At 39.5% G+C, this 25,343-nt stretch overlaps 1 protein-coding gene across 1 annotated transcript in view; it reads left to right on the top strand.

Moving 5' to 3' along the window:
* OXCT1 (3-oxoacid CoA-transferase 1) overlaps window positions 1–25,343 on the top strand; it is an 83,333-nt gene that overhangs the window by 10,955 nt on the left and 47,035 nt on the right. Inside the window, exons 4-7 of the mRNA XM_039709921.1 lie at window positions 5,356–5,491; window positions 10,122–10,271; window positions 11,986–12,092; window positions 18,659–18,719. Coding sequence (XP_039565855.1) covers window positions 5,356–5,491; window positions 10,122–10,271; window positions 11,986–12,092; window positions 18,659–18,719 — 454 coding nt within the window. The remainder of the gene's footprint in view (window positions 1–5,355; window positions 5,492–10,121; window positions 10,272–11,985; window positions 12,093–18,658; window positions 18,720–25,343) is intronic.

Below are 25,343 nucleotides of genomic sequence, written 5' to 3'. Positions count from 1 at the left end.
AAGCATTATATCTCTGAATAATTTACCTTTCTGTGAGCTGAATCTGTTTTTCTCTGTCTGTTAGTTAACTCCTATTCCTCATCTTGGTCTTATTCTTGGTACTCTTTGGGAAGTAAGGGACAGAGAAGGAGAAACACATGTCATCTGAGATGGCCCTTTAGTAACCTTACAGATGGGGAGATTATTGTGGGACATAGCGTCATTGTTATGAGCCAGCTGTAAGACTGTGGAAGATGAGCTATAAGGAACTGTTATATGATTGTCTACATTAATTTTGCCCTGGGTGTGCCTGCACTTTTTTAAGTGTCTTCCAGCAAATACCATGTAGTAGGCATTTATTAATTTTCTGCACAAAGGCTGTTAAGGATCTTTCTGGTGCTGCCAGGATTATACTTTATTTTTGTGGACCTAAGAACATGTGTCCCTAAGAACTCAGGTGGTACCTGTGTCCACATAACTTTTATGTTGGTAGAGTTTCATGCTATAGTCAGGCATCCCTGTGAGCCTGAAAGCTTAAGTCTCTGCTACTAAGAAATGCCAAGCAGGTAAGTGATTGATGCATTCCTTTTAGTTGGGAAGCATATCTGGTCTTCCTTAGGAATTGTGGATCTGTCAGAAGGCATAATTGCATGTAACTTGGAGCAAATCCTTTTGAAGACTGAAAAGCTGCTGTTGCAAATAAAATCAGCCTCTCATCTTCCACACGGAGAATGTCAGAGGAAATTGTTTCCTTTCCTCACCCCTAGCCTATTGCCAAGAAAATTTCTAGCTCTGGAACGGGTCCGTCTGTTATCAAGTTTCATGCTTCATTATGTAATACTTGGAGCTGATGAATACCTAAAAAGACTGCCTGTCTGTCTCCAGAAGCTGACTGGTGTCTTTACATAAAATGTTTTCCAGGAGTAGAACCAACTATTTATGTGCATTTTTTTTAAGCAACAGCTAGCTGCAAAAACTTCAGTTTCTGCCTAAGGGGGAGCCTTGCCCCATGATTCTTATTGCATGCTTTTCCTTCTCAATCTGTAGTCTCCAGGGTGATGTAGTTTTACCCTCCTATCTTTCCAGTCCCCTAATTATGAGAGGAGGATGATCAGGGAGTGCATCATGTTAGCTCCTTGATCAACATGTTTTAATTCTCCAGAACTCAATATATTCATTTTAATATTTCATAACTAATAATGTCTGGTCATGTGTAATCTCCCAGATATATCAGCTGCTGAAGAATCTTTGAGCAATTAGTAGAGGGAGTTATCTTTTTAAGAAATCTAAAAGGATGCCCTCATTCTTATTGATGCTTCCCATCTAGTAAAGGCAGCCAGTCTGAGCACACCCACATGTTTTAGAAACAATAAAGATCTTTGCAAAGGCAGAGAGAGCGAGGAGAGTTCTAATTGTCTTGTGATGCTTCCTTTTACACAACCCCCCCTAACAATAAGCCATTGTATGTTTTGTGCCAGAGTGTGTTACATTCCAAGTAGCCATTTTTTTTCTGCTTAAGAATGCAAATTTCTATTTCCTGCTTCATCAGGCTGTGTAGGGCTTGTTGGTGTGCAAGGCTTTTTATCAGTTTGGAAATTTAGGTAATCTCTTCTTCCCTGTGATGCTGTAGCATGTGTTATGCTTGAGACACCAAAGAAGCAGGGCTGAGGGCAGCAGATTATTGTTTATCTGCAGCGAAATGCTGACATGTTGCCTTTGACTACTTCCAGTACACTGGAGATATGTGGGCTAGATCTGTCTGGGAGTCATATTTGGTGAATTTTTTAAATTAGAAAAGGCAGACATAGTTTTTGGCAGGAAGATTTTGTAGATCTGAGAGGGACAACACAATTGGAATGAATGTGTTGCTAGACAGTCAGAGCTCCTTAATTTTCTTTCCTACATCAATAGTTTGGAGTAACTTGGGTCACCGACATCCTTGATGAATGTCTAGTTCTCTTTTCTTATTTTATGTATTCTGTTGATTCACTTTTCATCTTAGTACAGAATGGGCAAATTTCTAGAAATCCAAATATATCTGAAGGTAAAAGAATGCATGCAGTGTCTGGCACTAATGCATACTTTTCCTTTTCTGACTGCACTCATAACAACTATGTCAACTTCTACCACACCTTCTTCCTTCCTATCTAGGGCAGCATATTTTTATTGCATTTACCTTTGTTTTAATTTGTAAAGGACTGAATCCAGCTTTTGAAATACGTGTAAGGGGTGTATTCTTTTCATGCAGTCAGTAAAGGTTCTTTTTTTTCTTTCTATGGTTGCTGTTTGATTGGTGGAATGTTGCCTGCAAGGCAAGTTTTTATAGGTAACATTTTGAGGGTAAACTTAATTAAAGCTGAAAAGTTCGAAAAGCTCTTCGCTTAAAACAAGAAAGCAGCAAAAGACAAGCAAGGGAAAAGTAATAACTTAAAATTGCCATAGAACTGCTATATTGAAAGAAGTATCCATAAATAAGAGGGGTTTTGAAAGTTGTAATCTTGGAAAGAGATGCCACATGGAAATCACAGGGTAGGGAAAATAGGAGTGAGAACAGTGTTTTTTGTGCAAAATTGTGTTTCTTGGGACATTGACTTGTAAGAGAAAAACATAGGAAACATAAAATATGCTGAAGTGCTCAAAATGGGTTTTTGGAGGGACATGAAAACTGATGCATGTGAAAGCCAAAAGAGTTATTTTAGCTGGAAACCTGAATGCAGATTGTACCCTCAAAAAGAGATGGATGGCAGCATATGTTCTTTCAAGGAATGTACATCTTAAAAAACCGTATATGAGTAATGGCAACAGGATTTTGTGCTGTTGCTCTGAAGATTAAATGCATGTGGGAGTTGAAGTAATTTTGTTTACCCAGGCAGGCAGAGAGTCCTGGTGCCTTTTGAAAGGTGAAATTCTTGTTCCCATTGGGCTAGGGAAAAAATGTTTTATATGACCTTGTTGTATGCTCAGTAACAGATCCTCACAGGAATTTTGTTTTTGAACAAATTGGCTACATTTGATGAGAAGAGAAAGAAAGACTGACTTAAGAAGTGAAGAACAACTTGGCATTAGTGTGACAGAATAACCTTTGTGCAACATTCTGCTTAATTTCTTCATAACTACTGAGTTTCATTTGGTAGAAGTTACCTCACAGTAGTAGATCAGGGAATCAACTATATACTCATGGAATCCTGCAGGATGATATGCAAAATCCTGTTAAGGACAGTATGCTTCAATAGCTGTCTCTGAGAATCTAGGAGCAAGGATTACGTATCTTAGTGAAATGAAGGAGAAATTTCTTTAACCACTACAAATCTGCTCCTGACCCTCTGTTTCTTTTCTTGCATCGATGCATGCAGTATTTAATTGTCTTCATGCAAAAGTTTTTTTTCTATTTGGTAGCTTCCAAGTTTTGTAATGATAAAAGCAGTGTTAACCACCTGAATGATACACAGAGATTGCAAACTGGCTTGCAAGCAGTTCAGGAAGCTTCCTGTTGTTCTTGCGTTAGAAAGAACTGTTTTATTTAAATTCTGCACTTTTGCCACATGGTGCCATATTTACACCAACCTGTTTAACTGCCATCAGGTGTTGACTGGTCCTTCACATTTGTTTACTACCTTTTATAATGAGACATCAGGGTTAGATGGTTTTAATGTGAGAGGAATTGTTCTGCTTTGAATTAATCTGTACAGGAATTTCTGGCTTTTTAATTTTTATTCTTTTTTTAATCTCTTTTGCCCACAAGACTCCTCTTTCTTCTCTATTCTTAGCTCTTCTAGTTTCAGGCTGGAGGATTTTTTTTCTTGTGGGGAGTTAGAAACACGGGTTGTTTCTAGGCAACGCACATTTTAGTCCCAAGGCTTTGGCACCAGAACATTTTAGAAGTTGCATCATGGTTAGATTTTTAACTTTTTTTTTAAATCGGTCAGAGTTGGAGAGTGGAGCAAGCTTTTATAATAAATCATATTCTTTTGTATGTGGAGAACACAGAATAAATTCAGAGAACCAGGTCAGAGAAGCTTGTTTCACTTCCCCTCATCCAGTTTCCAAAGTGCTTGAGTATGCACTGAAGTGGGCCACCTCCTAAAAATAGTCCTAACCTTAAAATAGTGCTCATGATGCATGCCGTTGCGAAGGCACTGGGGCTGCATGTCTGTCCATGCAGCTCTCAGAGCGTTGTGGTAGCAGAGGAAGAGCTGGTGCTGGTCCTGCACGCTCAGCCCCCCTCCCCTCACCTGCAGCACTGCAGCCTGAGCTATGGCTGGCAAGCATTTCCACTTTTATATTTGAAAATGAATACTGCATAATAGTAAAGTTCTTAAATCTGGTCTTTCTCTGGAGCTTTTCTTCAAGAAGGCTATTTTCAACAGGATTCATATATTGTAAGCACATGTGTGTTAATTACAAAGTGCTGAATGATTGCTATATTAAAATATTATTTTAATGTTTTGTATTTCTTATCCTGAAACATCAGGCCATTGTGTGAATAATTAAGTCATATTGAGTTGAGCCAACTCATGGCAGATATACATGATTTTTTGTGAGGTAATTCTGCATCATGGCATCTTTTTTTGTAGAGGGACTGGAAGGTCTGAGTTCACTGCTTATGTGGTGCAGGGACCAACTTAAAGGTGGAGAAGCTTCACATACAAGTACCAGTCTGCTGGCATCCTGCATAATGTTCTGGAAAAGTGAAAAAACCATGTCTTTATAATATCATCTATGCCTATTTCCATGTTTATATGTTAACCTCATATTTCCTTGAACTGAAGTAGCATTTTTTGCAGAGAAACCTTGCTTGCAGGAACTCCTGAAAGATGTTTTAAATCCATTAGTACACAATATAGCATACAAACATAATGAAGGATATCAGAATTTTAGAAGCACTGGCACAAGAAAAATGTTGTATTTACTATTATTTACTATTATAAGAAAATTTAAATACAAACCTTCTCTTACCTCATATAGAAACTAGCATTAAAAATATCAATATCCCTTTCTCCTGTGGCTGCTAATCAATCACTTGTCTTTTTCTTAGTGAGCAGAAGTGTAAACAAAATTATGTCTTTTTTCACTCAAAGCCATGTTTGACTTTTTATTAATTTGGTAAGGCTTTTTAAAGGAGCAGACATGTAAAATAACACCACTTCAAGCTGGTATTTTTTAGCTGCTAACATGTGAAACGGCTTTGACTGGAAGTTTTGGATGTATTTTGTGTCTTGGAAGAGATGAGGTCTGAACACTGAAATATTAAATTTTAATTCTAATTTTGATGCTTTACCCTCTAAAGGCTGGAATTTGTTTTTGGTCTTCAATTCCTTATGTATGGGGTATTTTTTTTTTACAATAAAACTGTTTTGTCTGACATTTTCTACACAGTGTTGACAATTTTGGACTTGGTCTTCTGCTTCAGACAAAGCAGATAAAACGCATGGTGTCATCGTATGTTGGAGAGAACGCTGAATTTGAACGCCAATATTTATCTGGTGAGCTTGAAGTTGAGCTTACACCACAGGTAAGGAGAGTCTCTAAGAGAGTGTTTCTTTTAATCTAAAATATTGCGTAGAATAATGCCTAAGTACTCTTATAAAATTGTTTTGCAATGCAAATGTTTTGCTTGTGTGCAGAAGACACTTGCCATCTGTGGTGGGCTGACCCTGACTGGATTCCAGGTGCTCACCAAAGCCCGACTCTCAACTCCCCTCAGCTGGACAGGGAAGAGAAAATAACAAAAACTCATGGGCTGAGATAAGTAAAGAGAGAGATCACTCACCAGTTATGATCTTGGGCACCATAGACTCATCTTGGGGAACTTAATTTAGTTTATACCAATCAAATCAGAGTGGGCTAAGAGAAGTAAAATCAAATCTTAACACCCCCTTCCTCTACACACTTTACTCCAACCCTACCTTCTTCCTTCTCCAATGTGGATTCCCTGTGGAGTCACAAGTCCTGCCAGGAGCCTGCTCCAGCATGGGCTTCCCATAGGGTTTCAGTCTTCTTTCAGACATTTACCTGCTTGGGTGTGGGTCCTCCAGGGGCTGCAGGTGGGTTTGTGCTCCCACGTGGCTCACCATGGGCTGCATAGGGACAGCTGCCTCACTGTGGTCTTGCCACGGGCTGCAGGGGATTCTCTGCTCTGGCACCTGGAGCAGCTCCTGACCCTCTTCCTTCACTCACCTTGATGCTAGAGGAACACCAGAGCTGTTCCTCTCACATATTCTCACTCCTCTCTGCTCTGGATGCACTTACATCTGTGCAAGAGGTTCTCTTTCTTCAATATGCTGTCCCAGAGGCACTACCACTGTTGCTGATGGGCTTACTCTTGGAACCAGCTGGCACTGGTTCTGTGGGCACTGGGGGAAGCTTCTGGCATACTCTGACGGAAACCACCCCTCTAGCTACCAAAACCTTGCAAAGTCGATACACCATCTTGTGGTCATGCATCTGTTAAGAACTGACTGTGTGTTACTTGTGTGAATTCCTTTAATTTAACGAATTAATTAATAATAGATTATATTAATCTGAAGTTTAAAAAAAAATATATAAATATCTACACACACGTATGGAGATGGTAGAAAAAGGCATAAAGTATGCTCAGTACTGTGGCCCCATATAAAAAGAAGCAAGTCAAGGAGCTGCTCTGTTCCCATCTTGGTGGCAGTTTTTTGGCGATGTGCATGTGCAATGCCTGCCATCTAGTGGGCAGGAATCAAATTCGGAGATTTCATTCATTGTGAGATAGATTTTTTGCTTGTTCATTAACTCCTAGTGAAATTAATCTGTGTATACTGTTATAAGCAAATTTAAAACTTTACTTTTTAGCACCGTATTTTTAATTATTTTAGCACTGCCAAGCTACCCAAATAGCATGAAAGCAATGAGATCCTAAAATCATTGATCAGTTATGTTGTATTGAGATCAGCTTCTGTGAAGTTGGTATTCTAACTTTAAAGACTACAGCATGTTAGTCTGTGGCATTTTCAGAGGTGACACATAAAATTTAGGCTTAAAACATCTATTTATATAAATGTCTGAGAAAAACAAATGTGTTAAGTTTTCATTAAGATTGGTGTCTTGAGCTCCCTCTCTTGTGAATCACAGAATGGGTCAGGTTGGAAGGACCCACAGTGGGTCATCTGGTCCAACCTCTTTGCTCAAGCAGGGTCATCTCAGAGCACATGGCACAAGATTGTGTTCAGATGGTGCTTGGATATCTCCAGTGAAGGAGACTACATGACCTCTCTGGGCAGCCTGTTCCAGTGTGTGGTCAATGTCACAGTAAAGAATTTCTTCCTCATGTTCAGGTGGAACTTGCCGTGCATCAGTTTCTGCCCCTTGTCTCTTGTCCTGTTTTCAGGACCCCTGAACAGAGCCTGATCCCTCCTCTTGGCACCCCTTCTTCAGATCCTTACAGGCATTGATAAGGTCCCTTCTCAGTCACCTCCACTCGAGGCTGAACAGGCCCAACTCCCTCAGCCTTTCCTCATAAGAGAGATGCTCCATTCCCTTAAGCATCTTTGTTACCCTTCACTCCAGGACCATCTCCAGGAGTTCCATTTCTCTCTTGTCCTGAGGAGCCCAGAACTGGAGACAGCAGTCCAGACATGGCCTCACCAGGGCTCTGTAGAAGGGCAGAGTCAGCTCCCATGATGAAGCTCCCATCTCCTGTTGAAGATGCTTTTCCTGATGCACGCCAGGACGCCACTGGCCTTGGCCCCAAGGACACACTGCTGGCTCATGGACACCAGGACCCCCAGGTCCTTTTCCACTGAGCTGCTTCCCCGCAGGCCAGCCCCTGGTCTGTACAGGTGCATGGGATCATTCCTCCTCAGGTGCAGGACCCTGGGTTTTCCTGTGCTGATTTTCAGATTGTTTTTCTCTGGCCATCTCTCTAGCCTGCCAAGGTCCCTCTGAAGGGCTGCAGAGCTCTCTGGGGTTTCAGCCACCCCTCCCAGCTTTGTGTCTTCAGCAAACAGGCTGAGGAGGCATCTGCCCTTCCTCCAAGCATTTGATGAAAAGTTAAACAACACTGGGCCCTGTATTGACCCCTGGGGGCACCATTAGTGACAGATACTGTCTAGATACTATCCAACTAGATTCTGTGCCACTGATTGTAATGCTCTGGGATTGCCATTCAGCCAGCTCACAATTGATCTCACTGCCCTCTCATCCAGTCTACTCTTCCTGAGCTTGCCTATGAGGATGCTGTGAGAGAGTGTTTCTCAGAATTACAGATATGAGTAGAAAAGTTCCTTTTATATCCAGTCAGCAGACCGGAAAATAGCCAGACACTTGTCATGTCTGATCTTTCAAATGTCACAAATCTCACAATGCAATTTTTTTCCTTCCTATTTAATGTTCAGTACTTTCACCTAGGGGACCATGAACTCCTTAGACACGCAGTTGGCCCAGTAGACTACAGATAAGTTATGTAGATCCAGATTATTATGGAAATAATGGATCTACAGTATATAAGGGGAAACAATAAGGTGAATGAATTATCTGCTAGGAGATGTGGGGATTTGAAATATTTGTGTCAAAAAAAATGGTCTTTCCTAAAATAGTGTGGTATAACCTTAGGCAAAATGGGAGACTTGTATCATTGTTGAACAGTAAGGAAAACATCACGGTGAGATCTTGAAATTATAAGGCTTCTTAGAACACAGGACTCTGCATCATTGCATGGTTTGCATGTGCCTCTTGCCACTGTTATAAGTGAATACTTCAATTAAATAATTAGAGAAATTTATTAAATTATCAAAGTATAAATTTGGAATAAGCCACAAGCTAAAATTGACTCTGAGCCGGACAGTCAGAATTGGGGAGATGTAGGATTTGGTCCTTTTGTACCAAAGTCCCCGTGGGTCTCCAAAGAGTAGTTCTCAGAGGGTCCCTTTTATACAGTTTTTCCGTACCCTGGAAGGGGTTCTTCTTTAGCATATCATTGTGTTTTCTGGAACTGGTGGATAATTGCTGGAATCCTGTCAGAAAAAAACTTTCTGGGAAAAACTTCTAATGATGCTTATCAATATGCCTCCTGCTGGAGTCTAGTCAGATGAAAAATCCCTTGGAATATACATTGGAATATACATCTCTGGAGGTATTGTCTTCCTGGTATTTGAATGTCTATCACTTAGTTTGTGATTGCTGGTGATGCTTATCAAAATGCCTCCTGTCAGACCAGAGCAATCCCCTCAAATATACATATCTGGGGACAGCTGCCTTCCTATTTGAGTTCTCTATACACAGAATGCTGTAGGGTTTTTATTTTATTTCATTTAGCACAAATTATTTTATAGTATATATCACACCACCGTTTTGAAAACCAACCAGAGGCCATTGTGCTTCCTGCAGGATAACTGGGGGAAATAAAATCTATGTTGTAGAGGCTGTTAAACTGGGTAATTGACCATGATGTTATTGTCTTGCTTTGAATCCAAAAGAATATAAAAAAAAATCTGGGAAATGACACTTATGAAAAGCAAACACACATCTTTGGCCATAAGCCCATAATTAAGGCAAATGAGGAATTTTTGATGTCAGTATCCTGTATAATAGCTGGACACAGAGAAGAGTGCAGACAGTGCAGTCAAAGAGAGTATAAGAACTGCTCTGTTAGCTTTTTGGTATTCTTGGCACGGGGAACCCAAATTACTGAACTCCCTCTTTCTTTCTCAATCTGCCATGCTTGGCTGTTTTGACTAGGAGTGGGTTCTGATGTTTTTCTTAGAATGTTGAAGAATGTGCTTCTGTTAGAGAAGAAAAGCCTTCTAGGATATGTAGCCAGGTGGGAAAAAGAAAAAGAACTCTGTACTATTCTCAAGAGTAATTGGTCAGGAAACTAAGTGAAGGAGAGGAGACACAGCCAAGTGCTGGGCCCTGGCATTTGGAAGTAGTTGTATAACAGTGTCATCTTGAGAATTATTATTTTCAGTTCATGACTGTGTGTCAGGCATTTCTTTCCATATCCAGTACTAGTCCCACATGGAAAAGATAAAATGTGAGGAAGAAATAGATGATCATACCTGTCTACTGTGTGCAGAAAGAATGAACTTGATATAAAATAAAGTAAATGCAAGACATTCATCAGAGTTTGATTTGTTGTTCCCAAATGATGATTTCTTAAATGTGTTTTCCTGTAGGGTACACTTGCTGAACGTATTAGAGCAGGAGGAGCAGGAATCCCAGCATTTTACACCAGTACTGGCTATGGGACGCTGGTGCAGGAAGGGGGTGCACCCATCAAGTACAACACAGATGGCACCATTGCCATTGCCAGCCAGCCGAGAGAGGTAAGAGGTCTGATTGCCACTAGGAAGCCTTCAGCATTGAAAAATTAATTTCTAACATATTTACAAGATAAACAGATGTTTAAGAAGGTGTTAAATTTAGCTTTACTCGATTCATTTAACTGGATATATGTGGTACCAGACACATTAGCTTTGCTTCCATTGCTTACTGCTGTCCTCTGTGATGTGAAGTTTTTACAGTTCTAGAGTGATTTAGCATCAAGACCTAGTCCAAGTGAAAAAGTCTGCCTTGTGAGTTACTTTTCACTTGACTGTTCTCTGACTAGGTTCACTGTGTATTCAAATTAAATTCAAACCAAAACCTGTTAGTGGGGCAGGTGCTCCTTAAATACAGCACTATGCAGTAAGTAGCACATGGAGCAGCTGCACATGGAGCTTCAGACTTAGAAGAAGTGGGGCATTCTCATGTTAAACTTGGAGGAGATCAGTTGACACAAATTTTAGGAAATGTATATCCCAACATTTGAAATGCAATTTAGTCGCAGTTTTTAAAACTGCAAAGAAATAAAAAGACTGTGGCTTTCAAGGGGGAAACAAGGGTTTAATTTTGAAGTTGGATGTAGAATTTGGAGAAGGGAAGAGATGTCTCAGTGCCATAAATTTTATTAAAGAATTGAGTGGGGCTAATATTGTGTGTTCCAATTAGGCTGCATACCACATTAAATTTTGCCTCAAGAGCATTTCTGGGGTAAAGGTAATTCCATCCGAACCCATGGTTTTCATGTATTTTATACATGACTATTTGCAGTATCTATACATAGTCCTAATCTTTTATATTCTCTTAATTTTTTTTACTGCATACATCATTATGATGTTTTACCATTTGGAGGAATGTTTTTTTCAATAAATACTTTATAATTTTAATAATATTTTTCTTCATTTGTTTTTCTTTTAACATTTGTGTGAAAATCTCCCTTAATCTCCTCAGTCTAATAATGACGGAGTACTAATAACATGACTAGCATGATTTGTTGATTCCATTCTCCACATCCATTTTGCACAGAAGTATCATTTTATAAAGGCTCAGATCTCCTTTTATGGTATTGGCAAACTGATATGTGATTGACTTTTCTCCTACTTCCCATTTCAGCAATTTTAAAAAGCTCTCAAGTAATATTTGTGTATACTCTTACATTCTACATTAAGAGAATTTAAGAGAGGTGGTCCTTCATCTCTCTCTTTAGGACTGAAAGACTAGCTCTGTCCCTCTTCCATATTTTGGCTCCAGGCATAGTATCATTCATTCCAAATATTGATCATAAATGCAGGGAAAACCAAAAGAAACTCAGCCTGTTAGATGATTTGAGTAGTGTATCTTGAATTGACTTGAATTTTGGATTTGGTGGTGGGTAGTTCTTATGACTCTTTTCAGTAATTCTGCTTTAGCACTTCAGTTTTTGGTTAGCTGGTACATGTGCAGGACAAAGCATATCTAATTCCAGTAGGTGGAGCAGGAGGAATATGGAGTCTCATGATGTTTCACTAGAGACACTATGATGAAACTGGGATTTAGACCCTATGATAAAACTGGGGTTTCCATGCCTCTCTGTTATCATACAGCTTTTCAGTAAAAACTTTACAGAGTACAAAAATAAGTTGAAATATAATAATCTGCAAAATTAGCCCCTAAAATAAGTATTACATGTGATATCTGTTGGAAGAAACCTACATCTTAATTTTGGACTTTTCTCTGTAGGTGAGGGAGTTTGATGGCCGTCACTTTATTCTAGAGAAATCTATTACAGGAGATTTTGCTCTTGTGAAGGCATGGAAGGCTGATCGTGCAGGAAACATAATTTTCAGGTATGACTTGTTTACTGGTGGGAAAAGATTATTTTACAGTTTAGGTAATGAATGAGAAGGAGAATCCTGTCTCCTGTGTTATGGCAAAATAATGCTTTACTGATTTCACATTCTCTAATATTGCCTTTCCCTACTGTCAAATTACACTGCTGTAAAACATCAAAATATAATTGCTTTTTCTAATGACTTTTGAGAATTCAAACATAGCTATGAAGTAAAGCATTTATAGTTAAAAATGAGAGACAGCAGACCAAAGTCATTATGATGACTCTTGAGAAACTTAGTGACATTCTCTTTCTTTCAATATTCATGTTAGTTTGGGTCCTTTTTCTTGAGTAATTAAAGGCCAACCCAAGAAGTACAGGCTCATGCACAACAGAACTGAGTCCATCTTCTGGCCAGTCAGTGATGGGGAAATTGATTCCGCCTAAAGAAAACTGTGTTCAGAGTTTGTTTCAGCTCAGTGGTGTAGGGAAAGGCATCATATGAATTTAAACATCTTTGCAACAAAAATTTTGATGTTGTATTACTGAGAAAATCTTTTATATGAGTTGCTGTGTTTGTGTTCTGGTTTGTCCTGAACTGAAGCAGGAGAGAGGTTTGCTTATGTTTAATGCCTCGTCTTTACTTGTTTGTCTTATGGCTATCAGATGAAAAGGTGAGTGTTGTATTATTACGTGCAGTTTATTATTAAGCACATGCTGATTGAGAGTCTGTCCTTGTATAGAACAAACAAGGAGTTGGAAAAGCAACTGAAAAATATGTGTATAAAATAACACCCATAAAGTAACTATTTTCTTTATGTGTCTATATATTTTTATATCTACATAATTAATAGTAAATTAAAATACTTGAAAATTAATTAATTTATATATCCACATAATTAATGCTAAGTTAAAATACTTGAAAATTTTAAGTTAGTTTTTATTTTGCCCAACTCTTGACATTCTGACTTGCCCACTGGCAATACGATATGGTTTCTGATTGAAAGCTGAACTTTCTTGTATGTGTGCAGATGAATTTGATGGCTGCTAAACTGCTCTCCTTAGGCTCTGGTACATTGAATACAGGAAACACTCTTCCTCCTTGGCCTTCTCTTTGATCCTGAGCCATTACTGTTGGTGTTTTTATCCTGTATCTTTCTACTGATGCATAGCAGATTCCTCTCAAAAGTTCTTTCATTCTCCACGGAAAGACTGGTTGTGCTCTCCTTTTACCCTCTTCCTTTATGTCCTGTTGTTCTCTATGCCTTTCCTTCTTCCTGATCCTTTCAGAAGTCTTCATTATGTCTCCCACATTTACACAATACAGCTGATAACAGATGCTACTTCCATCTGGAGTGAAGACCTAAAAGTCTTGACTCCTTCCTTCAACTGTAACAAATCGAATGGAAACTAATAATCATCTGGTGCCCTATTCCATATAGAATATTGCTAGCTCAAAGGAATGTGCTTATGATAAACAGTGACCTATTCTGTTTCTGGATGAGACATGATTATCTGATAACATAGAACAGAGAAACATAGGGTCATCTTGCCATCTTTCTCAGCAGTGTGGTACTATTCATGGTGTGTTTCCTGTGACTGTGTGAAGCCACTAGTAATGGTATGTCTGCCAAACTGTTAATCACCCTCAAGCTAAAAGCTTTTAAAAATTTAGAGGATGTAAGTGTACTTTAGGTACACTTACTTGGACCACAGGCTGGCATTAATTTTTTTCCTATTCTCATACATCAAGCTATACTGTTTTCTTGGAATTCAGAACGGCACCAACTTATTTAGAAATCTGCTTTAAAAATGTTGGTTTTTTTTTTTTTCTTTAAGTTCTACTCCATGAGTCTTAGATCTTTCATTCCATACAGCATGTTGTGGTGCTTTCATTTCAGGCATTGTCATGCTGAGTGGACTATTCTGCACCACTTAGCAGTGATTAGCTTTTGACTAACAAAGGTCTTAACCTCCCTTGGGGCTTTGCTCCTTAGGGACAACGTCAGGGAGTGCCACTGCTTCTGTGGATAGTCAGAGAATCCCAGAATGACCTGGTTTGGAAGGGGTCTTAAATATCATCTAGTTTCAGCCTCCAGCTGTGGGCAGGAAGACCCTTCACTGAGTTGGGTTGCTGAGAGGTCCATCCAGCCTGGCCTTGAACACTTCTGGGAATGGGGCATCCACAACTTCTCTGGGCAACCTGTTTCAGTTCCTCACCATCCTCAGTAAAGAATTTCTCCCTAATATCAAACCTAAACTTCCCCTCTTTCAACTTGAAGCCATTCTCCCTTGTTTTGTTGTTATGAGCCCTTGTGAAAAGTCCATCTATGTTGAATGCTCCCTTCAGGTACTGCAAGGCTGTAATTTGGTCACCCTGAAGCCTCCTCTTTTCCATGCTTAACAATTCAAGTTCTCTCAGCCTTTTCTTGTAGGAGACCTCTAATCATCTTGGTGGCCTTTGTACAGGCTCCAGCAGGTCCCTGTCCCTCCTGTGCTGGAGCCCAGCTCTGGATGCAGTGCTCCAGGTGGGTCTCAGCAGAGCAGAGCAGAGGGGCAGAATCCCCTCCCTGCCCTGCTGCCCACGGGGCTCTGGATGCAGCCCAGGACACGTTTGGCTCTCTGGGCTGGCAGTGCCATGGCCGGGGCATGTGCAGCCTCTCACCCACAGCTCCCCCAAGCCCTTCTGGGCAGGGCTGCTCTGGGGCTGTTCATGCCCAGCCTGGGCTGGTACCAGGGGCTGTTCCTACCCCAGTGCAGCACCAGCACTTGCCCTTGTTAAACCTTATCAGATTCCCAAGGACACACTTTCTTGAACTTGTCCAGGTCCCTCTGGATTGTATCCCATCCTTCAGAAGTGTCAACAGCAGCACTCAGCTTGGTGTCATCTGCTAATTTGCTGAGGGTGCACTCCATTCCTTTGTCTGTGTCATTATTGAAGACACCAAATAACACTGCACAGACCCCTGAGGAACACCACTTGTCACTGTTGTCCACTGGGTCTCTGAGCCATTGATCATTAACCTCTGGGTGTGACTGTTGAACCAATTCCTTATCTACCAAACAGTCTATGCAATTTAATTCATCTCTCTTCAAGTCAGAGATGATGTTATGGGGCTGTAAAGTCATGTCAAAGGCATTACAGAAGTGCAGATAAATTACCTCTATAGCCATTTTCCATCCACTGATGTAGTCACTCCATCATAGAAGACCACTTTATTGGTTAGGCAGGACTTGCCTAACAGATGTGAAGTTTTGCTGGCTGTCCTGAATCACCTCCCTGTGACTTAGCACAGCTTCTAGGAGTATGCACCATGATCTTCCCAGGCACAGAGGTGAGGCTGATAGGTCAGTAGTTCCTGGGGTCCTCCTTTATATAATTTTTAAAGACGGCAACCATCTTTCCCTCTTTCCAGTCACCTGGTACTTCACCTGACTGCCATGACTTTTCAAATATCATGGAGAGTGATTTGTCTGCCTCCTTTGGCTCCCTTCCCTTTTCACCTGGCCCCATTCTGCTAGTTGTTGTAGCCCAATGCACCTCGATTTTACAAGCAAATATGTGGCTCGTTGGTGATGAAAATAGACAAAATGACAAAGAAGCAGAAATGTTGAAGGGATAACCTGAGTCAGAGCCTCTTCTGTGACAGTCATGTCAGGTCATCTCTTCATGCTTCAAGTGAAGTACATAAATTCAGCTCATACCTGAGGTGCCTCTGCATCTTCACATCACTAGATATGTAGTGGATGTAGTTTGTTTGTTTAGTCTGCTATGAACTAGTTTGCTATCTTTTGCCTCCGGGAGAAAAGATGCCATGCCTTTGGGTCAGCTTAGAAATCCAGTGGAACAATGGAACTTTGTAGACGTTGCTGAATCTAGATGTCCGGAAATTTTTCTTAAGATAAAAAGGCAACTTTGTCTAGCTAGTTTTTGAATTTCCTACTGCTAACTCCTTAACATTATTCTGTGTTGGAAAATAAGTGTAGTGCTTCTGCTTTTTTTTTCGTCTAGATGATGTGCTCTTTAGAAATAAGGCCTTTGATCCCATAAAACTTCTGGAGAGTGTGTTCTTTAGAAATAAAGCCTTTGATCCTGTAAAAGACTGCTGCTTCTGAAACAACTTTACTAACTCAAGAACAGTTTAAATAGCAGGAGCTTTTATAAATTACATCAGATTAGAGACCATTAGCTCTTCTTAATGTCAAATTAACATAGGAATGTTTTCTTGTAGTTTTTTCCCTATGTAAAAATAATTTTATGTCAGTTTATTTTACTGGCAGAGTAGCCACTACTATCTTGAGAAAGTCTTTGGCTCAGAAAAGTAGTTACATGGGATGAAATATTGAATTGTTAGTTTTGTCATCTTCCTTCCCCGATCTGTATCCATTTCTCAGCTATTTTAATTCAGGTTTTATATCTCTATATTTCTTCTCATTTGCTACTCTGCCTAGTTTAGGGGAGTTTTCCCTGAATTACTACTAACTAGTATTGTTTTCGCCTCTCAGAGGAAAGTGTAAACCCTCACACTGTGGGTTTTTTTTTTTTCCTTTTGTTTCTTATTATTATATTCTTCTTTAGGTTCTGTATAGCCACCAAAAAGACCCATGGGCAGAAGATATTCATAGAATCATAGAATATGTTGAGTTGAAGGGGCCCATAAGGGATCCACAAAGATCATCAAAGTCCAACCCCTGGCCCTGCACAGCACTATCCCCAGGAGTCACACCCTGTGCCTGAGAACATTGTCCAAACACTTCTTGAACTGTTGTTCTTCAGGCTGGTGCTGTCGCCGCTGCCCTGGGGAGCCTGCTTCATTGCCCAATCACCTTCTGAGTGAAAAACTTTTTTCAGATGTCCAACTTAAACCTTCCCTGACTCAGCTTTAGGCCATTCCCTCGGGTCCTGTCGCTGGTCACCCCGAGCAGAGATCAGTGCCTGCCCTTCCTCTTCCCCTCACAAGGAAGATGTGGCTGCAGTGAGTTGTTACCACAGAGCAGAGATCAGTGCCTGCCCTTCCTCTTCCCCTCACAAGGAAGACGTGGCTGCAGTGAGATGTCCCCTCAGTCTCCTTCAGGCTGAACAGACCAAGTGACCTCAGCCACTCCTGATCTGGCTAACTTTTAAGGCTCTTCGTCATCCTTAATACCCTCATTTGGACAATCTCTAGTAGTTCAGCATCTTTGTTTTATGTTGTGGCACCCAGAAGAGCCCCCAACACTCGGGCTGAGGCCGCGCCAGAGCAGAGCAGGACAATCCCCTCCCTTGCCCGGCTAGCGCTGCCCCCAGGCCAGGGCTGACCTTTTGTTAGAGGCTTCGCAGCTGCTCTGTATTGCCAATAAAGGGGGTTTCGCCAAGCCAGGTGTCTCTGGTGTGGCTCTGACAGAGCCGGGGCCTGCTCTGGGATGCTGCCGGTGCCGGGCTGTGGCAGCAGCGCCCGGGGAGCGGCCGAGGCTGGGCCACAGCGCCTTGCGGGTGGGGCTCCTTCGTCTGAAGGGCTTTTCCCCAGGTTAAATGATTCCGGGACCTCTGAAATCAGGATGGTCGGGGGAGGAAAAAATGTTTCTGTGGAAAAACGATATGGGAAAGGAGGTTTCATCTTGTTTTGGAACCTGGTTTTGGGGATTTTGATGAAAAATTTTCAACAGTTCTGCTTTTTAACAGAGAAAACCACCGAGAAGCTAGCAATGGAGCACCACTGAAACCTTCATAGTGTTTCTTAATTATTAGATGTGCTGGGCAGCTTTGTTTGGTTTCTGAAAAACATAGGGAGTGACTGACACAGGTCACTTGTTTCCCCTGTGCTCCTAGGATCTTGGTGTGTTGCCAAGATACACAAGTATACATGTTAAGTGTTGCTTTTACTCTTTAGAGGTTCTTTTTCCTTGGTATGGAAATAATTTGTGGGAATACTTAGGGTGAATGCCAGAGTCTTACAGTGGGTGCCAAAACTGACACAGGTTTGGGTTTTTTTACCTTGTTGGGATTTTGGGTGGGTTTTTTGTTTTGTTTTTTGTTTGGTTTTTTTGGGGTTTGGTTTGTTTTTTGTTGGTGGCGTTTTGTTTGTTTGTTTTTTGTTTTGTTTTAGGTTTTTTAAATTAAGATAATTGAATTACATTTGCTGCTGGGTAAAGTGCTATCCCAAGTACTAGTCTGAGTTAGGAAAACATACTTGAGAGATTGTTAGGCCTGGTGCTGGTCCCCTGTGGAGATTAATTTCATTCTTTGTGCAGTGAAATAATGGCATTGTTCAAAGTCCAGCTTGCTGCTGCTTTTGTATCCAATAAATAAAGACATCAGCAATATACCCAATTTCAATTAAACAGTGTGCTGATCTAAAGTCAAAAAAGCCGTAATAAATCCTTTCTAATGTAGCAAAATACTATTTCATTTCAGCTGCATCTTACACAATTTCATAATACTTTTTTCTTCCTTATACTTTTTTTTTAATTAGTTCTTCAGCTATTTGGCAAAAATCTTTGTAATGCTTAAAATACAGACATTCCTCTAGTAACTTATCTCTGAAAAGTGTTTCATTGTACTATTATGGTCTTTAATATTTATTAATTTTCTTTTTTTTTCAGGAAAACTGCAAGAAACTTCAACCAACCTATGTGCAAAGCTGCAAAAACAACTGTAGTAGAGGTAAGGAATTGAAACATACTATATACTGATCTAGTCAACATACCCCTTTATCTTACCTGGTATTCTGGAGAGAGGCTGGGGGGATTCAGATCATTGCAGGATTTCAAATCAGCATCAGTGGTCTAACCTTTCTCCTTGGATTGCCTTCTCCTGGCTCTGTGCTCTGCTTTGGTGAGTAACTCCTTTGTTGCTGTACATCTGATGCTGATCAGGACTTTGTGTTCACTGTGATCAGCCTTTGAAAGGGAAACAAAGTAAGAGCCTTCAAATTTGTCAAATAAAGTAATACATAGATGAAAGAGGACAAGAGTAGGCTTAGGCTGTGTTTGAGAACATTCACATAAGACTTTATGCAAAACCTCTTGAAAAGAAAATCAAGTACATAACAACATGAATTAGGCAAACCACAGAGCTATCACAGTTGTGGTCTCTAAATTTTAATAAATTACATAAATATCAGTCCACAGTTAGATACAGACATTTGCTGTGTCTTGAGAATGAGGATGGACTAGCTGATCTGGAAGTTTCTTCCAATATTTTTGCCCCTTTTCTTTGTCTGAAATGATAATATTTAAAAACATGAAGCAACCTACTCTGGAAAAATATTGGTGCCTAGAGAGTTGCTAAAGCATAGCAATATGTAAAAGATAGACTGCTTTCTTAGCTTTTTCTTCAATCTCTGTTAAGTGTTTTTATATGCCTAATAAAAGCTAAATACAGTTTTGCAGCAAGATCAAGACAAACTCTTCTGGTCTATTTCTAGTAAATGATATATGGAAGAGGCTTTTATTTCTTCAGGGTTTCTTGTTTGTTTTGTTTGAGGGTTGGCTTGGGTTTTTATTTGTTTGTTAAGAGATTATTTGGAAAATATATTTGTTATATAAGCATCTCTGGACAATACATTTAGGAACTTCAGTTATTTCTTTGTGCCTTACAGAACTATCACAAAAAATACCATGATATTTGCCACATGGCTTACAGTGACAATACAGCAAAACATTCTCATGTTTTGTTTTTAAGAAAGGTTTCAAGTATTTTTCTATCTAAAAATTAAATAAATAATCTTTTCTTCTAGACACTTGTCCTTTATACCTTGTTCAGTGTGGCATTTAAAGAATTTAAGTAGATCAAAGCCTTCCACCTACATTCCCTCTCATTCTCTCTTTCTGCTCTTCTATCCATGTATGATAGGGTAGAATTTTCTTGTCAGTGAGCAGCTGATGTGACATTGTTCTTGTTGTAATTCCATTTATCAGTTGTTAGTAGATCTGCTGTGAAGTGTGTCCACTCTGAATTTTATTGCATTTTCAATACCATTAAAAAGCCATCAATCTTTTTGCAAGATGCATTATTAATATTACTTTGCAATTCTGTTTTTTATGGACAAATTAGATGAAGATGAAAAACCACAGATTTTGGACAAATATTTTGAACCATCCTTAACTTCTAAATGTCATTCTTTCAAAGTGGAATTCAGAATGTTGTGTTTGGGTGTAAGAGTTAAAACCCAGGGAATCATAGGGAAATATCTCTATATGGTGTCTAGTACATCCTCAGTACTGAGCAGTATAAGCTGTCTTAGCTCATCAATAGTGAACTGAGGCAACTAAAAATTTTGAGTTTTGTCTGACTCCTTAGTTAATGTTGTTCAAGTCTGAAGACTGAAATTCTCAAACCCATTTAGGGGGAGAAGAAAAAGGTTTGTGTAGGGTAGTAATTCAGATACTGTCTTGGCTGGAGGGATTTCCAAATTCTGGTGCTTTTTCCCAGCTCTGTTTCTGTAACTGACTGAACATTTAACTGAATTTGAGCAGACAGTTCTAGTCTCTAGGAGTAGAGACTTGAAGCCAACCCTGCTCCTTTTCATCAAAATAGCTACAGGTCAGGCTTGTCTTCAAAGATTAAGTGTCTACCTGGGGTTTTCAGGATTGTTTCTCATTTTGCTGAGATTTACTTTAGCTTCTGATCATTGATACAAATATGGAATGGCATTTGGCATAGTAAGATACTAATAAAAAACAAACTACTGGAAATCCAATCTCAATGTATCTGTGAACTTGTTGAAAAGAGGAAGTTAACCGGAAATCAATTACATTTGTTAACTTGTCCTGCTAAGTTAACCTGAGGAGATGTGAAATCTGACATGCACACACAGTGATGGACTTTTTTTTCTTTACTTAATGCTGCTGTTCTCTAGTTTTAGTCTGTGTGGTGTTTTACACACTCTTATCTGAAGTACAGACAGACACTTAATAATTGTAACAATTCAGAGGCAGACAATTTTTTTTGATGTGAAGGATAAGAGAAAAGGAGATAAGACATAAAAACCCCCCACTTCTCAAACTCACAGACTCATAGCTATTGTTTGCTTTAAAATTCTCCAGTACTGTGAGAAGTGAGATTGGCTGCACATAGAGGCGTCTGAAGAAGGAGGAAGTCAGACTGTTACCTGTTATGTTTGGGACACACAGTGAAGAATTACTGATTTTTAAAGTGCCAGATTATACTTTCAGCCTTGTTTATTTCTAATAGGGAAATGGTCAGAAGTAGCCATTCAGTACTCATTTTGGGATCAGAAATACAAAGAGTGTAAGCTTCTAATTAAATGCAACAAGTGTTTACTGATCTGCACAAATTTTTTGAACTGTTGCATGCATCTGTTTTGTTTATCAAAGTGAGAGAGAGTAGAACCTGCTCTCAAGAAACTAAGGATGGGTTATCTGAGGAACAGATAACTGTCTATAAAAATCTAACTGTGCCAATGGAATTTCTACTTTAATTTGAAGGTGACCCATTACTAAGGGTCAAAACCAATTTTCAACCAAATTGCATGGTTCCCTCTTATTTGGAAGTTAACCTTTGCAGAGACAAATGCTAAATAATATTGGTAGCATCAGTTATTTTGGCTTTATCTATATATAAAAGGGAAATGATGCAGGGAGTTCATCTGCTTCTCACTTCAGCTTGCAGAACCTGCGGAAGTTAAGCATGCAGTCAGACTTGTAGCTTTGTTTGAACCTGAGCTCTCACGCACACACTCAGCCTGAGGCTTTCAGGTTGTTTTTTCAGAGCTATAAACACTTTCCTGCTCCTATAGCAAAGATAGGAAATTTGAGAAATTGGCCAATTCAAAAGAAACTTGACAGTCAGAAGTTACGTACAAGCCACCAGCCCTTGTAAAGACTGAAAGGAAGAGCATGGCATGTGAAGAAACTTGAGTGGTTGTGTGGTGTTAGAGATGAGTTAACACTTCCAACACTGTTGAATGAAGGTGAAACTGAATTGAGGAGGTGTCACTGCTGTCAGGACCCTCAAGAGAGCTGTTGCATTTTGTGATGGGATATGACCTGCGAGGCAGCTTGGATTTGCAGGGAGGCCTCTTGGATGCGTGCCTAGACTCAAGGGTAAGGGCTGTGATAACAGGGTGGTTCTTAACATGTGCATCTCCCTGTCCAGATGCCTCTGTGCAGAGCTCCACTGGGGCTTTTGGTCATGACATCTCTTTTTTGTAGGGAATTGGGGCTAACCAAAGCCACAGTAGTAAACATGGTGTGACCTTGCCAGATGTGGTGTCATGACAACACGGGAATGGGTAATATAGGCTTGGGCTCTTGCTTTCTGCCACAGAAGAGTACATAAATGTCTGTAACTGTTCCAAATGACCTTGAGCTCTTATCTGTTTTCTTTTTATTCTCTGCTGTGAGACCTACTGAATATTTTTCCCTGGTGAAGTGGTTTGAGATCTCAGCTGCTGCCACCGTGAAAGTGTTTGGTAGTGGTAATGGTCAATATGTTTAGAAATATTTATTGACTGGCTGTTTGAATATCCAGTTTGAATAATTTTCTTGTTCAGATCACAGAAGATGGCTAAATATATCTCCTTGGGTAAATAGCATTTACACCTCAAATAATATCAAGGGAGGGAAAAAAAGAGAATGTACTTTCTCATAAAAATGCATTAAATAAAAATCATTAAGCCCTGCATTTTTATCTCTGGTTGCCTAGTAACAACACAGCCACATCAGTGAGCACCATTTTCTCAGGTACAATGAACTGCGTGGCACTAAGGGACAGAATCAGAGTGAAATAAGCTATTTGTATCCTGTTATCTGTACTAAATCATGGCATTTGGTTTTATTGCGGAAACTTGAAATGAACCTTTTTTTGTGGGTATGTCTATACCTCCAAATGCTTTAACAATGACGAAACTTTCCTCACATGCATATCTCTCTTCTGAGAAATTCTTCAAGATTTTTGCGCAGTGACAGTTTACTATAAAAAACCTGTCAGTACCACTTTAAAGTGAAACAACCATCTAATAGAAACATTTTTTTTTTACCTGGGTACTCCAGCCATGGAACTCAAAAGTGAGCCCTGGTAGAGGATGGCTTTGGGACGGGCACAGACTTTACAACAGTGTGTGTTTCTGTGAAACCACAGATCAGAATGAAAGACATAGAATTAAAGTCCGTCTGTACAAATGCTGTAGCCACTGAGCTTTTGTATTGCTATAGCCTTTGTTGATATTATTTAACTGCTCAATGATGAGTCTGTGTGTGCTTAGGCAGTGGTTGTGAGGGAGTGTCCCATGGATCTGCAGTGGGAGAAGGTCTTTTTTTGAGAATCCCATTTGTCACAGGATGGACACTGAACTTCTTAGTCCTGCCACGTTGCCAGCTGCTTTTGGCACAAGTGACAGTAGAATTCTAGTTGCCATAATATGCTCCTATAATGCATTATTTATATGTGTGTGTGTGTATAAAATAAATATAGAAAACTTTGTATCTTGAATATGCAGGTAGTTTGTCAGGGCTTTTGACTGCATAGGTGTATTTACATGCCTAGGCCTTGTCTAAATCCTGAGTCAGGGATGCCTGTGGATCAAAATTTGGATAACCCAAATATAAAGTATAGGCATTACAATAACCTTTCCCAGAGGAATCTTAGTTGAAAGACTTGAGTGAACACTTGTGGGAGAGCAACTTTGAAATATAAGCTCATGATTCTTAGAAAATATAGAAGCGAAAATAGCAAAATATCAGGAAAGTCTCTTAGGAAGACTGATTTCATAGACTTGGATTGATGAAACCTTCTGGGAGGTATAGCAAAGGAGAAATGAAGTTAGGGAAAGACTGTGTTAATGAACTTGAGAATAAAATTTTCCAATGTGGAGGAAGTATTGGAAGAGCAGTAGGAGTTTGACCTTGATCACAGTCATTGTAATCTCAAACACAGAAAAGAGACATGATAGAAAGTGAGATCCAAGCTCAGATGTCTGAGGCTAAGCATTACAAAGCCAAAGCAAACCAAAAAGTTTAAGCTTCTAAGAAATATCCAGCCCAGTACAAAATAAAGAATACTTGAAAGTAGCAAGAAATCTTTTTAAGAATACGTACATAGTTGACTGGGAGACCAAGAATACTTCACCACTCAATAAAGGGACTAAAATTATCAGTGAAGATTACAATGAAGGCTGAAGAGTTTAATGCCTTTTCTCCTACAGTACTGAGCAATGTTAACAACCAGTTTGGTGACTATAATGATGCCAGTCATAGAAAGTTAAAGAGCAAATCAGAGAAGGATTGGAGTTGAAATTCAGGGACTACTAGTATTGCTTTGGAAAAGCAGCTCCTAGAAACATTTGCACACCATTACCACAACAATTTTAGTTTCCCAAAAAGAATCCCATATCCAGACTTGAATACTTTTGTGTAGTTTTATTTCTCTTCATTGTATTTAGTTCCTTGCTTCTGTGTGTGCATGTGCTTATTAAAAACAGAATAGAAAAGCAAGACATTTGTACAGCTGTGGTGTAGACCCTTTTAGAATGATTAGAAAAGTACTGAAATAGAAGTAGTACTGGCTAGAAGGGAGTTCATATGGTAGTTCTTGTCACCTTTAGTTAACATGCTTCTGATTCATGGTGTGATTATTGGAGTGTCCTCTGCTGGGAGTTTGACTTGATGATCCTAATAGGTGCTTTCCAATACAGCATATTCTATTCTATGACTCTGTTCTATTCTGTAATTTTCAGGGGAATAAACTTCTTTGATAGTTAATTTTGCAGTGTGGGGTTTGTTGATGTTTTCTGTTTGGATGGGCTTTTATGTTGGTTTTTTAACTGTTCTTTTATTTCCTGGTTGTTGGTTTTTTTTTTCCTGCAATTGCTTTTCTTTTATATATAACGTCTAATTTAAAGGTTTCAGATTTGGCACTTCGTTGCTCAAGTAGTGAATATTAAGTAGTTAAAATTCATAGCAGATCAAATTGTTGCTGACTGCTGTTCAGGTAGTTTTACCTGCTCATAAGACACTGCTGGAAGATTTGAATTTGTTTTTCTTTTATCTGTCTCTTATATTCTGTGCCTTTCTAAATGATACTTTCTTGAATGCGCATCATGGGTTTTCTCAGAATTCAGCTTCGTAAGTTCATCACTGCAGATGTGACTGTATTGTTCAATGAAAAAAATTCCTTTTATCTTTGTCACATATGTTAAGAACAAGTATGACATTCTAAAAGAACAAGAAAAAGCAAGCTTGCGGTTGATCAGTAGATAGTGCAGATTGCCAGGAAGTAAGAGTGCTGGAGAAACTGATGGAAAGCCTCTGTTTGCTTCTAAAGCTA

The sequence above is a fragment of the Passer montanus genome, unplaced genomic scaffold (assembly GCF_014805655.1).
Source record: "Passer montanus isolate IOZ18808 unplaced genomic scaffold, ASM1480565v1 scaffold22, whole genome shotgun sequence".
Lineage (NCBI taxonomy): Eukaryota > Metazoa > Chordata > Aves > Passeriformes > Passeridae > Passer > Passer montanus.
Note: the sequence above shows the minus strand (reverse complement) of the source record. Positions and strands in the feature narration are given on the sequence as shown.